Below are 18,079 nucleotides of genomic sequence, written 5' to 3'. Positions count from 1 at the left end.
CCCTTCACACTTTACACATTTTTGTGCTCTTTAGTTTTCATGTATTAAATATAAAAACTGGGCCAAGTCAACTCAGAAAACCTTCTTTCTCAGGAAAAAATTCATGATATTTGTGTCAGAAGCATAAGTAAATGGGTGCCCAGCAACTGTCTCTAACTCCATTTTCTAAATGCCTTCTTACCTTACAGGTTATCATTGTGGATTCCATTTCCCATTTTTGGTAATAAACTAAACAGCTGAAGTATTTTTTTACTGAGGTTTTACATTTTTAGGTTACCTATGTATTCACTTTGGATTTTGACATTTAATTACTCCCCTGAAATACCTGGGAGGAATTAAATCTGTGATATAACATGTGCTTTAAGGGGAGGAAATAAATGCCACACTCAGAGCACTTATACAGCTAGTATTAAAAACATTAAATATGTGTCAAAAAGTTTAAATGTGGGTTTAAAGAGAAGGTCGGTAAATATCTAACTATACATATTAAGAAACTATTTATATTCTGTTTTCTGATGAGGGAAATCTCCTGAAAACGAATAGCCTTTTATCAAACCTATTAGTCTTGTAATAGGAAGTTCTGTGAGAGGCAGATAAAAGCTCTGTATTAAGTGTGTAGTATAAACTATTTGTCTGAAATGTACATCATTACCATATGGTTATATGTAATTTTTATTTAAGACTGTCGAAAAAGGGACCAATAGCCCATCTGCTATGAAGCAACTACAGGATGTGAGCATGTGTGTGTGCGTGCGCGTGTGTGTGTGCGTGCGCGTGTGCGCTTTGGCAAGGCAGTGTCTTGAAAACAAATGTGTGATATCCAGGGAGATCCTACATGATTTCTAGTAAATACTCAAAATGGATCCAGCTTGCAGGCATTTTGTATTTTTTTTAATTTTTAATTTTATTTTATTGCTGACAGTATTACAGGTGTCTCCCATTTTCTCCCTTTTTGCCCCCCTCTACCCAAACCCCACCCCACCCCACGCCTTCCCCATGCTATTGTCTGGGTCCATGGGTTCTGCATATATGCATATATGTTCTTTGGTTAATCTCTTCCTGTCCCCTCCCACCCCTGCCCCCACTGAGATGTTATTCTGTTCCACGCATCCTGGCATGTTGTGTTAATTCATAACTTTTTCAGAGTCTAGGTCAGGACCGTTCTTCCTGCCCAGTTCACAAACTTCTCTTTCCCATCCTTTCTCCTTGCCTCATGTGTTTTCAGGAATCTGTGAATGGTTCTTGTGTCCTGATGATGCCCACAACTTGGCAGAAGTTTGAGGTGACCCTTTCTGGTCAGATCCTTACCACAGAAGAGATTTACTGGGCCTCTTTTGCCAGCACATACCTCTTTTGTTGAGGAATCAAGGTCTCTGGTGGCTGCTGAGTGTAAAGGAATACAGATAAAAATGAAGTCGTGACTAGTTGAAAAACAGAGACAGGATTTTAACTTGAAAATTGTTTGTGAACAGTAGGAGAGAGGCAGCATTGTCTGTATAAGTGGTTGGTAAGTGGTAACCCACATGGCCAGCCGGAGAGCTGCACATGGTGAATAGTTTCCATTCAGAGGCTTTTCAAGGTTCACCCATCTATAGATCTGCTAATGGAAAGCATGTGCGTCTCCAGGTACAGTGAAACAATCACCTAGAGATAAAACTCCCTGCAGAAAAATTAACACAATTTTTTTTTAAATGAAAGACAGGTCACGGTAAAAAGTAACTCTACAGACATCATCAATTGTTGAAAAAAAAGATTTATGATGACATTGAGGTGGGATAATCTCAACTATGTTCTGCATTGTTTTTAAAAGCTTTGTGTTTAAAATTCATAGCACTTTCTAATCCTGATAAAGTAGCCTAATTTTCCAGCTTGCTTTGTTCGGTAAAATATATTTCTAAATCCATTTTAAGCAGCTATTTCTTCAATTTGAGTAATTTTCTCTCGAGTTAATAGATTCCACACCAGCATACCTGACTTTTAATGTTAATGTATACTATATATTCCAAACTTGCTCGTGACAACGGGAAGCACAATCAAAATGAAATCCAGTTGTTTAAAGCATATCTAGCCTGTTATTTTGTTAAAATGCGTCTTCATTTTGCTCTTCTTTGCCAAAGTATAGTGATACCAAATCACATTTTACCTTGTATTGAGGTTCCATCTCCCTCTTTTCTCCCAGCAAATGAGAAGGAAAAAAGAATGCGTTAGATACGGTTGTGTCATTTTAAGATAAGATAACTTTAAAACTACCATATCAGTAGAGGACACTTGCTTAACATAATAAATCCCTACCCCAGTAAGTTTAGCTGCAACAGGCTGGCCCAAGAAGGAAAGCATTTGGATTTTGAGGCATTTGGCATCAGTAATTTGATTTACAGATTGATGTTTTCATTTTATAATGAGTCTAAACCCCTTTGCTATTTTATCCAAACTGTTACACCTATACAATAACAGTGCCTGTGGGCATTTCTGGCATTTTCTTTTGATCATTGGGTACTAGCCTAATGTCATGAATCTCAGTTTTTCCTTTTCAGCAGTGCCATCAGCTCTCTGAAAAACAGAGGGTAATGTGATGGAGACAGATAGAGATTTTTTTCTTTAGGTAGCCAGATGGAGAGAAAACAACTTCCATAAGTCAGTGTTGCTTGCCTTTAACAGTGGCCCATTAAGGAAGTGTTGCCTTTAACAGTGGCCTGTTAAGGAAGCCCTTATTTTGTACACTGCTATGTCCCCAATTTATACAATAGTGCTAGCACATAGTAGGTGCTCAGTGACATTAGTTGAGTAGATGTTGAAGGATTGGGAAAGAGAATGGTTGGCTTGAGCACGGAGCTGTGAGCACAAGTCATACACAGTCCTGAGTTTGTAAGTGTGGTTTAGAGTTACTGCTGTGTGTTTGAAAACTGAAAGCAAGGCCAATTCCAAACAGGATTAAGGGGCCAGCCAGCTGGCCAGTTTCCCAGGGTGCTAATCCGTAAGAGTCATTGAAACCACTGAAAATGTTCAGACAGAGAAAATTGTATTTACTAGAATTCCTCTACAGTATGTGATTGGGATTGGACGTAAGACATAGGTACGTGTTCTTATGTTCTCCAAACAGATATTCGCTGCTAAGGAGGGCAGGTCCAGTTAATTACAGAGCTTTTGTTTAGTGAGTGAAGTATTCAGATATGGGGACAGAACTGAACTGTTTGGATGAGAGAGAATGCTGCCACCAGGGAACTTCTTACTCTGCCTCTGGGCAGATTTAAGCCTTTTTTTTTTTCCCTAAATAAATTAAAACCAACACTTAAAGGATATTAGTTTAAGGACATAAGATTGTAGCTTAGGCAGGGTGAATACAGATTTCAGTGTCTCTTTGAAGCCCTGGACCAGTTCTGCTTAATAGAGATATATAATTAAAAAAATTTTAATAGCCACATTAGCAAGTAAAAAGAAATGGGTGAAAATAATTATAGTATTAAATTTTATTTAGCCCAAAATAAATCCACAATATGTCATTTCAGTGTGTAATCCATATAAAAATTATTGGTGAGATATTTTACATTTTATTTTTTTGTCCCAAGTTTTCTAAACCCCGTGTGTATTTCATACCTATAGCACATCTGGGCTTGGACTTGCCACTTTGCAAGTGCTCTGTAGCCACAGTGGTGAGTGACTGCCACATCGGACAGTATGGTCTCCGAATATGTACGAGGCAGAGTCAGTGACTCCCAGTTGGCATCACTGAGCTAGTCCTAAAAGGCCCTTAAATCAAAATTCTCTCTTTGGACAGAATGAAATTCTCAGCGTTGATACCACTCTTTAAAAATCTTTTTAAGGAAGTATGATGATAGATGTGTTGAAGTATTTTTCTTCAAAAATAATGCTTTAAGTAATTTAATGGTTGACTATGAATGCTATTCCTTTGATTAGCCTTATTACAGAGTAAAACATTATCCATAAATAACCATGTCTGTTTAGACCGATGACGGCTGAATGCTATGTTATAATCATTAGTGACGACTAGAGGGGAGGCCTGGAGCATGGGTGCCTTACTTGGGAAACCGCTCACAGAGAAGACTGGGAGTGGCCTTTATTATTCTTATTTATTTATTTTACAGTGTTAATATATAGGTTTTAAGAAATCTAATAGCGCCCTAGCTGTTTTTGCTCAGTGGTTAGAATGTTGGCTTGTGGACAGAAGGGTCCTGGGTTCAGTTCTAGCCAAGGGCATGTACCTTGGTTGCAGGCTCGATCCCCAGCCCTGGTCGGGGCATGTGCAGGATGTTTCTCCCCTCCCCTCCCCTCCCCTCCCCTCCCCTCCCCTCCCCTCCCCTCCCCTCCCCTCCCCTCCCCTCCCCTCCCCTCCCCTCCCCTCCCCTCCCCTCCCCTCCCCTCCCCTCCCCTCCCCTCCCCTCCCCTGTCTCTGAAAAGCAATGGGAAAAAAATACTTTGGTGAGGATTAACAAAAAATTAATTAATTAATTAATTAATTAAAAAATAAAGAACTATAATGGCCATTCTGGAAAGTTGATGTGAGGAGTGGAAAAAAAGGGGACTCAAGACAGATAGCAGTAGCTGTGGAGCTAAGGAAAGGTATGAGTTAGGGATGCATGTGTCCTATTATTTTCTCCAGCATCTTAAAACATCACCACAAACTACACAATTAGCCTTTCAAAATATTTTGAAAGCACTGTTGATTACATTTACTAAATGGCGTTGGATTTGTAATATACCATGAAGAATTATCTTTTGAGACTCTGTCTCTATTTGAAGTACTAATTGTTTTATATTAGCCGATCCATTTATTGGTTAAAATATGTTGTGCATATCACTGAACAGGTTATCACTACCCTTACAATTATTGTGTTGGTCATGTATACATTCAAATTTTGCCATGAATGTTCTCTGGAAGAAAACATGGAATAAATATAAATAAACAAATGAAAAGTAGAGTCTTAGGAAATCATACATAAGTAAAAAGAGAATGTAGAGCTAGTAATTCCTCAATAACATACATTTAGGAGATCATAATACTTCAAGAAATAGTCACTGAGAACTGAAAAACTGACAGGAAACAAGAAACAGATATATTTATCCACAATCTGTCAAATGATCACTTCCTTGTTTTTTTTTAAAAAACATGTCTTTATTGATTTCAGAGAGAGAGGAAGGGTGAGGGAGAGAGAGAGAGAGAAACATCTATGATGAGAAAGTCATTGATCGGTTGCCTCCTTCACGAGGGAATTGAGCCAACATCCCGGGCATGTGCCCCGACTGGGAATCGAACCGCGATCTCCTGGATCATAGGTCGATGCTCAACTGCTGAGCCACACTGGCCGGGCCGCTTCCTTGGTTTTTATCATCTTGTTCTCTCCATATCTACCTTATGTCTAACATTCTCATACAAACCACATACTCTCACTGGAAAAAATTTTCTTGAGACTAGTTTAGCTTGTAAAAGCAATTATGTATGTGTGGGTACATTCATATTTAAAATACTGATTCATTTTTTTCTCAAAATACAGAAGAAAATATAAAGTGGCTCCTATTTTTACCACCCTCTTTTTTATTATTAAGTAATAATGGGTATGATTGACAAATAAAATTTTATATCTTTAAAGTGTACAAGGTAATGATTTAATATACATCTACATTGTGAAATAATTACCTAGATCAAGATAAAGAGCACATCTATCACCTCACATAGTTAACTCTGTGTGTGTGTGTGTGTGTGTGTGTGTGTGTAGAATACTTAAGATGTAGTCTCAGTAACTTTCAAGTATACAGTACCATATTATGACCCTCTTGACTACTATGACAAATACATGTAATGACAAATAATATAAAGTATTATATAATGTTAGAAATTTTATATGAATGAAACTAGATTACAGCTTGTTCCCATGTACAAAAATTAATTAAACGTGGATCAAAGACCTAAATATAAGATCTGAAACAATAAATTACATGGAAGAAAACATAGGTACTAAAATTATGGACTGACTTTTAGAGAACATTTTATGAACTTAACCCCAAAGGCAAAGGAAGTAAAGACAAAAATAAATGAATGGGGCTCTATCAGACTAAAAACTTCTGCACAGCAAAAGGCAACCAACCGAATGGGAGATGATATTTGCAAACAACAGCTCTGACAAGGGGTTGATATCCAAAATGTATAAAGAACTTGTGAAACTCAACAACAAACAAACAAACGAATAATCTAATTAAAAAATGAGCAGAGGACCTGAACAGACCCCCCTCCCAAGAAGACATACAAACTGCCAACAGATGTATGAAAAGGTGTTCAACTTCCCTAGCTACTAGGGAAGTGCAAATCAAAACTAGGAGTAGTCTTTAGACGTGAGTTTAGGAAAGGGGTGTGATGGTCCAGATGATTATATACACTTGAGTTGTCAACTAATTGATAATTTTACTCGGTTAGTTTTACTTAGTGTTTACCCCCTTTCTCCCTCATAAACACTCCTTTTTTATTTTAAATTGAGATATAATTGCCATGAGATAAAACTGTTCACAGCGTTGTGCAGCCAACCTTCCCCACTATCTAATTTCAGAACCCTTGTTTTAATGACAGATCTAGGGCTCAGTTACCCCTAACTCTCCTTCCTTGATAACCTTCTTCAAAAGCAGGAGGAGGGAGGGGAGAGAGGAGAGAACTGAGAAGCGCATATTTTAGAAACCCACTTCTGAACTGTTAACTCTAAGTAGGTATTTGCAAACACCCTCAGGAGCATGAATACAACGTTAAAAATTAGAGGCAGTGTAGAGCCTGGTTTAGGAGCATTCTGTTGTTTCCCAGTTTGACTCTTGGTCCAAAATGCTGACAGCATGGCCTTGTAAACAGTTAAGTTAAATAATCCTTTTTCCAAATTTGTAAAAAACAAGCATACATTTAGAGTTGTTCGAAAAATTAAACAATTTAAATCCACTCAAAAACAGATATCTGCATGGATGGGTAACTCATCTCCAGCATTATCACTAAAGTTCTGAAGCTCATGTCGAATAAGCTAAGTTTTAGAAGTGAAAGGGCATGTTAGACATAACTCAGGGACTGTTGTTTGTGGCAAGCGATTCCACCACATATCTTTGTATGGTTCACATAATTGTTTAAAATATTCTCCCAGGGACATTACTGTCAATTACCAAGTATTATATAGTCAGAGTCCCCACCTTGCATTCCATTTGAATCACACTGTTTTTGCATTATTTTGAATGGCCATGTTTTTATTTTTATTGAGGCAAAGGCAGCCACAAGGAATGTGGTTATCATGAGCTAATCTTACCCCTGGGGTATTTGGGATATTTTCTGACTCTGAGATCGTGATTGCTTCTGATTGCCATTGAGCCTGAACATGCTTTCCTGCGTAATTATGCGGCACTGCCTCTCTCCTGTGATAGACTGGACCAACTGAGAAGTGTTTCCAGAGCTTGCGATTCAGACAGAAGAAAAGAACTGAGAGCAGGTGTTTTTATTTTTATTTTTTCCTTTTTACGCTTTTTTCCTCCTCTCTCTTTTAGAAAACATTTCCCCTCTTTTCCACAGGGTTAGCTATTACCTCTGGGTCATGTAAGGATGCCTTGGTGGTATCATTGGTCTCCAGACGGAGTGCTAGCATCATATTGATACCCCACAGGGACCTTCTGCTTTCATCTTGGGCCAGCTCTTCAACCAAAACATGGGGTCCTTATCTCTACCCAAATTATTTTCAGGCCTATGTTGAGTGAAAGAATATAATACCAAAGAATATGTTTTAATTTGGGGCTTCCTAATTCTGTACAGTATATACATATATATTTTAAAAAGGTATCCTTGCCTGGACGGGAGTGACTCAGCTGGTTGAGCGTCATCCTGCGCACCGAAGGGTTGCCAACTGGACTCCTGGTCAGGGCACATAACTGGATTGTGAGTTCGATCCCTGGTTGGGGCACATACAGAAGGCAACTGATTGATGTTTCTCTCCCACATCAATGTTTCTCCCTCTCTCTCTCCCTCCCTCCCCCTCGCTCTCTCTTTCCTTTCTCAAAGCATGTACTCAGTTGGGGATAAAATAAATAAACAAAATAAAATAAAATTTTAAAAAAGTATCCCCCGCTGGCCAGGAGGCTCAATTGATTAGAGCCTTGTCCCATAAACCGAAATTCGAGGGTTCGGTTCCTGGTCAGGGCACGTAGCCAGGTTGGGGGTTCAGTCTTCTGCCAGGGTGCATACGAGAGGCAACCAGTCAGTGTTTCTCTATAGCATCGCTGTTTCTCTCTCCCCTCCCCCTCTCTCTAAAATAGTAAAAATATATCCTGGGGTGAGGATTAAAAAAATAAAAGAGGTGTCCCATTGCCGATTGCAGGTATAAATTAGTATCAGAATTACCACACAAAACTCTCTTGCTAACTTTAATCAGTAATTTTTTAGAGAATGATAGAAAACATAGTGCTAATGAGTAATGTGCCCAGAAGCTCTTATTATTGGGTTGGCATGAATTCCACTTAATGACAAGCTTTCTCAAGCAGCAGTTGATTTTAATCCTATTTTTCATTAGTGAAGTATAAAATGTTAATAATACCTTCCATTGTGCTGCTCTTTTGTAGCATAATAGCATATATCTTCCATGTTCACCCAGACTCTCTTTAAGATCCTACTAGTAACTTCCTATTTCATAAATAAGAGTTGTTCAGGAAATAAAAATGCATGTTTTCCCATTGTTAGCTATATGTTTTTCTAATAATCACATCTGAAGCTTATTATGCAGTAATAGCCTTAAGATATTATTATTTTTAAATGTACTACTTTGGTCTTAATACTAGTTTTTAATCTCTTCTTGTTTCTATGAAGTCTGAATGAGATTTTCAAAATTGAATAATAATTTGATCCGTTAATCTTTTGAAGCTAGTAATTTTATTTTCCTCTCTTTGCAGTCTCTGAGGTTCGCAAATGAATAGAGCTTCATTACTGCAGTCTGCATTTAATAACCATTATCCATTATCTTGTAATTAAGACTCCCTGTAACGAATCATGAGGACAATGCAAAAATACATAGTACATTTCTTTAATGAACTGGAAAATGTTCATCTTGTTCTATTTAGTAATGAGTTGCTGAATAGTCATTAAATCCACTGGAGAATAGAGCTAGATGGATTTTGAAGACTGTCTTGAGTTTGTGGTTAATCTATTAGAATTAAAATTTCATCTTCTATTTTTATCAACAGCTGATTAGAAGTCATTCTGTTTGACCAAATTGATTAGAAGACCATATACAAGGGCAGCTGTTGTTTAATGAAAGTTTTTAATGAAACTGTACCATGGAGACTTGTAATTATGGGCCTTAGAAAAGCTTTGAGTTGCTTTAGACCACAAAAAAAGTATTGTGCTAGGGATTTCAAATTAGGAAAATAAAAAAATACAATTTAATATAATACTATAAATTTATTATTAATTTTAATTTCAACTAATTACAGTTGAATACTAGTCTATTTAATGTGTTACTTTGGACTTTCCAGGCCTTTCATCTCCTAAGTCATTTCATTGAAATTGTGGGCACTGATGAAAGAACCTTTATATGGATAGCTATTCTAATTGTGAGATATTTTCTCATAAGGTTTTTTCCCCAAGCTGAGCAGAAGTGAGTTTGGTTGATGTTGGATTTACATAAACTCTGAGGAGAGTCTATGGTGTTCTATGGTGTTGGATATTTGAAATCTAGCATTTATTTCTCCAAGGTAATTTTGTTTTAGCAGACGGGCAAAGGAAGCAATATTAAAGTAAGAAGTAAAACAAAAGTGTATACCCACTTAGTCCCATTGGAAAATCTATTGTTCTATTGATGGTAGTATAATACTAATGTACTTTCTAAGGTTTTTTGTGTAATTAAAGCTAGGTCTTATTCCTGGGTATAAAGAAATAGCCAGTGGTTCCTGCTCATCTGCACTGCTATGTTAATCTCTTGTGTGGTCTCTGACTCTCCATTGTCTTCCCTCCACCTATCTAATGAGACACCAAATTTAGCATCTTAAACACTAATTTCAAGTGATCAGACCTCATGTTGCCTAAGGGAACCTTTATAGTCATGTGTTCAAAAACACCCAGTGACACACACACACTCCAAATAGTACCATCCCCCAACCCCCATGCTCCCTGCTCCTCACAGAGATTCCTTAGATGGATCCATTTATTATTCTTTGGATGTGTCTTATACTTTCTGTGCTTGTCATGTTTCTTCTAATGGTGGTGTTCTCCTATCTGCCCTCTCTTCTTTGCATTTTATTTCTCCTTCAAGGTTTATACCAAATTCTATGTGTCACATGTCATTCTAGATAAAGTGAATCTCCGACTCTTTCCAATTCTACTTGACTGTAATAGTTTCTTGGCATATGTCTAAAATACCTTAAATACCATATATAATTTATGTCTCCATCCATACTTGATTTTCTTGTCTTAATATTTAAGGACTTCTGGTTTCCACTTTAACTTGTGAAGAATTTGGAAGTTGTCATTCCTGTCCTTTAGAACACGAAAAAGCTGAATAAATGGAAAATCAATGACTTTTCTAAGACCCATCAAAGAACTTAAGTAGCAGGGCAAACTGCCACCTTGAAATCTGGAGAGACAGGCGAGTCTTGAGGGTCACAATCAAGATTTGCTTACCTGCTAGAGCCATAGACTGGTAGGAACACTTAAATAGTAAATTTGACAAATTGTTGGAAGCTGACTGTTACCCCAGTACCTTTGTGAGTTTTACCTCTAGGAGCCCCAGATGCTCACAGTGAAGAGCCAAGAAAGATCCCCTCTTGGTTCCGGCAGGGGTAGCGGAAGATAATCATCGTAAAATATGCCTAGAGTGTTCTTAATAAAGGCCTGAAAACTTTACTGCAGTCTTACCTGGGAGGGCATTTTTTCTTCAAGTCTTCCTACTTCACCAAAGTGGGGAAGAAAAGCTAGGACACACTTGTGAGAGTTACAGCCCCAGGGACACAGGCCCACTAAAAGACTGAAATTTAATTATAAGATTATAAAATACTTCCTCTCCGCCATACATTACCACCACACTAACAAGGCTCCAATAATCCTATGGATTATGTGACAGCTAAAAGAAAAAAAACATAGGCCCTCTGAGGAGAAATATTTAGGAAGCCCAAAGAAAACAGGGAAGAAAAGAACCAAAGATACTATAGGATTTGAAGACTCTGGTACTTGTGGCTATAGCAAACATTAATCACAGCCCAACTCCTAGCTAGATTAACATAAAATCTCACACCAAAGGCCTGTTTATGTAATAGTTATATCATATTATTCAATATATCATGTCTGGCTTTCAACTAAAATTACAAGAGATGCTAAAAGGCAAGAAAAAACACAGTCTTTAGAAACAAAACAAGCATTAGAATCATTCAAATATAACAGAGATGTTGTAATTATCAGAAAGAGAAATTTAAAATAGCTATGAATAATATGTTAGTGACTCCAATGTAAAAAATAGACAGGATGAGAAAATGATAGATAATGTAAGCAGAATGATGGGACCTCTAAGAAATAATCAAAAGGAAATGCTAGAAATAAAAAATATTGCAACAGAAGTGAAGAATGCCTTATGGGCTCATCAGTAAGGAAGATTGAGCCCATTAGTAGATGGGCTTACCAGTAGACTGTGGAAAGAATCAGTGACCGTGAAGGTGTGACATATGTGTAACTGGAATACCAGAAGAAAAAAAAGAAAATGGAGCAGACAATGTATTTGAAGCAGTAATGGCCAAGAATTTTCCAAAATTAATGACAGATGCCAAACCACAGATCCAGGAATTTCAAAGAACACCTAGTGGGATAAATATTTTAAAATTTACACTTAGATATATTATATTCAAATTGAAGAAAACCAAGGGCAAATAGAAAATCTTGGAAAAAGAGAAAGAAAATACCTTACCTATGGAAGTAAAAGGAAATAATTACAGTGGTCTTCTCATTAGAAACCATCTCAGCAAGAAGTGAATAGGATGAAATAAAGTGTTAAGAGAAAAGTTATCAACATTGTAGATATTAATTCAACAAAATCAATAACTTTAAATGGTAATCATCTAAATATAGCAATTAGAAGAAGATTGTCAAAAAAGAAGATTCTACAATGCAAAAACATTGCCTAGAGAGAAATTTTAAACATTAGGGGATTCCAGGATAGAATGCAGACTGTAACCAAAGAATCTAACTGTATTTCAAATGTGTGAGACAGCCTCACTGAAGGAGGTGGGAGAAAAAAGTGCTGACCTAAGTAACTTTATAAATGAGTGTAGTCTGTAAAGCTAAAGGCAAAGAAACTGCACATTAGCACTGAACTGGCATTGATAGAGTTGTTTCCATTGATGGTATGGTTAACAATTCTGATAGCATTATACATGGTTACCGGATGTGAACAATTAATAAATGGGTGGCAGATGGCAGGTGCCAGGTTCCTCACTGTTGGAGTGGGAATTTACAGATAAGGAAGGGGAGAGGGCTAGAATGATCCATATGGTAACAGGTGAAGTAATATAGGGATAGATAGTTACATCTGGAATTACTGACAGATATGTATAGATATATAAATGGGTTCGTATACATGCATATATTTCCTTGCTGAATAGCTGAGAGAGCCTAAAAGCAAAACCCTATATTAGCAATGAGTACACCTAGCACCAAGATCTTGGTTTCCAGTACCATTCTCCAATAGAAGGAGCAAGGGCTCTTTGGAGAAATGGCTTATTCCAGGACTGGGGTAGAAAACATACACGGTGAGCCTGGGGCATTTGTTAATAACAGAAAGTGCTTGAAAAACAGAAAGTTCACATAATGGGGGTGTGCAAAGAAATACAGGAAGTAACTGAAAGAGCTCTGAATGGCCAAAGCTAGAACCATTTGAGCAACAAAATGAAGCAATACTGGGTTATAAACCCAAGTATAAAATAAATATCTTTTGTGCTGATATGAATAAATGATTGTAAGTGAATGAATGAATGCATGAATGAAGAAACAACTCTCCCATGCAAGAAATTCCAAATAATTTATGTAGTCTCCCCTAAAGGAGGTGGATTGTAACTCCCAATTCCTTGAGTGTAGGACAACATAAGGACTTCTTTCCAAAGCATACAATATTGAAAATAGGAAAAGGGGGGCAATTTTACAGTGGAGAAACCTGGCAAACGCTACCTCCACCAGGTGTTCAAGGTCAACATCAACCTGTGGTATGTCATGTTGATAGTGACGTGGTAAAAAAGGCATGTTACCTCTATGGTCTTCCTCCCCAGAAACCCATAACCCCAGTGTAATCATGAGTAAAACATCAGACAAGTCCCAACTGAGGGAAATTTTACAAAATACCCAATTAGTACTCCTCAAAACTGTTAAGGTCATCAAAATAAGGAAAGTCTAAGAAACTGTCACATTCAAGAGGAGCTTATGGGGACATGACAACTGTATTATAGTAGCGTGGAAGAGACTGGATTCTGAGTAAAACTAAGGAAATTTAAAATATGGATTTTGGTTAATAATAATATGTCAATATTGATTTATTAATTGTAACAAATGTACCATACTAAATATAAGTTGTTGATAATAGGGGAAACTGGGTATGAGATATATGGAAACTCTCTGTACTACTTTTACAGTATATCTGTAGATCTAAATCTGTCCTAAAATTAAAAGTTTATTTAAAAATAAATAAATAAACCAATATTTGTTTCTGAGCCATTTACCCAGCTTTGATAGTGGGCCTGGAGTGAAACCCCAATCTGTGTTCCCTTCCCCAATAGTCAGTCAAAGGTGGAAAATAGTTTGCTTTTTCTTGGTAGCTGTGGCCACACATCCATCCATCTAAAATTTATTTATTGAGCTTCTTACTTCTTACATGTGTCATATTCTAGGGACATGGGTAAGAAAGATTAGCACCTGCCCTCAGACCTGCTTACAATACAGTCAGGAAAGGGAGACGGATAATGTGTTGGCTGCTGTTACTACTCCCAGACTACTCTTGCTACCACTGTAGGTGTTCTGCTCTGCTCCTCCCAAATATGTTAGGGGAGTCTCCTTCTTTACCCTGCCTCCAAACTCATCCAAGGGAGATCGGCTCTTTTGGTTAACTTTAGATAGTATGCTTTTTAAGTGACCATCTTTTTTTAGGCCTCCAAATTTGGTCTCTGTCTTTTATATTAATAATCTTTTTCAAGATGCTTAAAAATTCAGATGATATCCATTTGTTGTACCTAAAAGCCTCCTAGTGAATCCAAAGACAGTGTGGCATATTAGAAAATACATCTTGGTCTCATTGTAAATTTGTTTGGGATGTTCCCCTCACCTTCTTGCATCTATTTGGAGGCTTTAATCTGTTCTCTTTGATTGTCTTCTGATGCTGTTGGAGCCAGGTTCTGTTGGTTCATTTATTAATCAACTTAGCACATGCCCACTTCAGGGCTTTTGCACTTGCTCTTTCCCTGCTTGTAAAGCTCTTTTCACAGATTCCCTTTATTTAGTCTTTAAATTTCACTCACCAGAGATGCCTTTATGAGGACTCTATTTAAATATAGCTCTCTCTCCCCAAGCCCATCATTCTCTCTCATGACTTTGCTTATTTATTTCATAGCACTTTTCTCTACCTGGCTTTTGTTATATATTTATTTGTTTATTGTCTTTCTCTTCTAGAAATTATCACAAGGGCAAGAACTTTATCTTTTTTGTTTAGTGTGCTATTCCCAGCATCTAGAACAGTCTAGAACATAGCAAGCACTTAGTAAATATTTGTTGAATGAATGCATACATGACAAGTATGTCTCCATTTCTCCCAACTGGGCCTACCTGCAGACCTAAAGAAGAGCAGCCTTCCAGTGCCCTGTTCTGATATGTCAGAATTCCTGTGGCATTCTACAGATTGCAACCTTACCTAGGTCTTTGCTCCATTCATATTTGTATAACACTTGACAGTTTTCTGAGTGCTTTCATATAGATTGTCTCTTCTGATTCCACTATGAATCATAGCCAGCGAAAATTTTCAGATCTAACTTACAGATGGAAGAGACTAGGAGATGGAATTTGCAAAGTAAATTTCGGAGCCCGGAAGGCTCGTGGGTTCGATTCTGGTCAAGGGCATGTACCTCCGTTGCAGGCACCAGCCACGGTCAGGATGCGTGCAGGAGGCCACCAATCAGTGCGTCTCTCTCACATTGTAGTTTCTCCCCCCCCCACCTCCCCCACTCTCTGTAAGAAATCAGTGGAAAAAATACCCTCTAATGAGGATAAACAGAACAGAGTAAAACAAAATTTTCAGAGCCAGATCTGCTGACTTCTAGTTCATCAAATGATTGCCCAGATTATGTTTCATCTCCACTTGCGGATAGAATGTATATGGTTTTGAGGGCAAGGGTTCCAATTACTTGTTTTTATATTTTTCATGGTGCCTTACACGTAGTGCACTTACTAAAGGTGTATCAATTGGAACCTTTCAATTCACAGAAGAGTCGTGGATGTATCTTTTCCAGTTGCAGCTAGAGGGTAAAGTTTTGGCCACTTTTTCCTTCCATTTTCATTAACCACTTCTTTGATAGACCTTGAGAGAATGTCAGAGACTTCCCTTACCTGTGGATCCACAGATTCAGTGGGCTGGGACCGTAAATTTGCATAGGAACCTTGTTGATACTCAGATTCAGGTTCAGTTGGTCCAGCGTAGGGCCTGAGAAGTCTGCATTTTTAACAAGCTCCCTGGTGGTACCCCTGCTGTTGACCTGGGGTCCACACTTTGAGTGTTTCGGGAGTAGGTAACCACATGCAAGACGATCTCTGTTTGGCTGTCTGACTGTGTGACCCTAGGTAAGTTTCATGGAGATACTGTAGCATATTGGGTAAGCTGTATTGCTTTGGTTAAACTTCTACCTCCTGTGCTTACTACGTAACCTCAAGCAAGTTACTTGAGTTTTTGTGCCTCAATGTCCTCTTTAAAAAATGGGGGATCATATTAGCACTTAACTTTTAAGGCTGTCATGATAATTGACTGGGTCAGTACTTTTAGAGCACCTAGGAAAGTGCACAGTGCATCGCCCTCAGTGAATCTTAACTTTATTATTGTTTGTCTCCTTGTGTTACTCTGTGAAACTACATCAATAGAAGATATATTTGAGAGACAGGAAGTTGTTTAAAATACTTGAAGTTATGAAAGACCATGGTGCCTTTCATGAAAGTCCTGATCTGGTGGGGAGACAGTGCCTTTGTAACAAGCAAGGCAGTGGAAATCGGCTAATGGTGATTCGTCTTGTGTTGGCACAGCTGTTCCAAGCACTTTCTATCAAGCATAAGGAAATGAGGGAAAATGAGGTGGCAGTCCAGTTTTGTAGTAAAGTGTTATATGATGGTAAGCACAGGGAATAAAATTGTTTTATTCATCTCAGTTATGCATTAAATAAACCAGCTTGATTTTAATCGGTGATATGGAAATATAGAGGCAAGAGCCCCGGGGTTTCCTGGGAATCCATTTGGTTGCTTAATTTAATTCATTTTATCCTAAGGAGAAGAAAAAGTATGGAAAGAATTATTTTAAAGAGATATTATTTATTTATTTTAGTTTTTTAACTAATTCATGAAAAATAAAGCTGTGTTCCTCAGGAAAAAAAAATTGTTCACAACTCATTTCTCCCACTGACTCAAAAGTGTGAAAAATAAGGTTTTAAATTAACATGCAGTGTTTCTTCCTTTTGTTTTAGGATCCGATTTTATTAAGACTTCTACTGGAAAAGAAACAGTAAATGCCACCTTCCCGGTAGCTATAGTGATGCTACGGGCTATTAGAGATTTCTTCTGGAAAACTGGAAACAAGGTATATTATTCCAGCACGTCTTTCTCTGGAGTAAAGATAATGTTATTTATAATACAAGTTACAGCCTCGATAACTGTCTTCATATGCAGAAGGTGCGAATGAGTTATACCCTTATTAAGATAAATGTTTAATTTACTTTTCATCACAAAAGAACACATTCATGGAGGAAAATGCGCGATTAACAGAAAGTGAGTGTGAGTGTGGGAGTAAGTACATGTGAGCAAGACGTAAACTTACTTTATGTTCTTTTCTTCACCGAAGACAATTTTATCACTGACAAGAAAGTCCTAAATGGGTTCTTTAATGAACTAATTCTGCTGCAACACAGAGGCTTTCTGGTAAGGCATTGGCCACCGAAAACAGGTTAATGCAAAAATTAAACTTCCTTGAGGAACGGAAAGAATTGCAGAGTAACATTTATTGAATGATAAGCTGTGGTGGTGATATGAAAAGTATGCAATATAATGGGAAATAATCTTTTCCTGTCATTATTGAAGGACACACATAAATTGGTTTTTCTGTTGGGAAACCCCCGGTCCAGAAAAACTTATTACTTTTAATAATATGAGGTGAAGAGAAAATTCTTGAGGAGATGAACTTATTAAACAAAATAATGAAATGCTGCGAAACAGCAGGGAAAAGGTAGCTAGACGTTATATAGCTCTTGAATTAAATATCCATTTTTGCGTTTTATGGCAGTTAGATGTGCTCTTTGGAAGACTGTTAAGCTGAGGAGGGTATAGGCTAGCTTTTGTCAGCTTTTCGAAAAATAATACATATTTTTTGAAACATGAAGTTAAAAGAAAAAATGTGTATGAGGTGTTTTTTAAAATGAGTTTGCATTTTCCTTTTCACTTCAAGTTGCTTGTTTAGTTGCAAATTATCTCAAAGGATTTTTTTTACATCATTGGAGAGAAAGGTAATTTTTTCTTTTTTTAATGAGATTTTGCCTTCCTCAAAACACATCTTTTAAAACCAATCTCTTGATTTCTGCCGAATAGAAACCCCTCAAAAAATACCTTTAATCCTTTGCCAACTGCATGTGATGACTTTATATGTGACTGTAGCTTCTGCTTATTTTGGAATCGGAGACCTTTTGGAGAATGTACTGTGTTTGGGAGGAAATGAACTCCTTCCAGAATTTTCTCCTTCAGAATAACTTCATATCTTATAAAAGTACAAAATAGGTTAAGTGCCTACTGTCACCTACATGTGAAATTGACCCAACTGGAATATCCTCTACTTTGTAGAGAATCCAAATT

The 18,079-nt window shown here is 37.4% G+C and overlaps 1 protein-coding gene across 1 annotated transcript in view; it reads left to right on the top strand.

Annotated features, from left to right (window-relative positions):
* Nucleotides 1-18,079, top strand: part of DERA (deoxyribose-phosphate aldolase) — an 83,736-nt gene that overhangs the window by 62,481 nt on the left and 3,176 nt on the right. The window contains exon 7 of the mRNA XM_087814774.1: nt 16,705-16,817. Within this exon, the coding sequence (XP_087670900.1) occupies nt 16,705-16,817 (113 nt within the window). The remainder of the gene's footprint in view (nt 1-16,704; nt 16,818-18,079) is intronic.

Source organism: Miniopterus natalensis, chromosome 2, assembly GCF_054644295.1.
Source record: "Miniopterus natalensis isolate mMinNat1 chromosome 2, mMinNat1.hap1, whole genome shotgun sequence".
Lineage (NCBI taxonomy): Eukaryota > Metazoa > Chordata > Mammalia > Chiroptera > Miniopteridae > Miniopterus > Miniopterus natalensis.
This window is presented reverse-complemented; position numbering and strand designations above follow the sequence as displayed.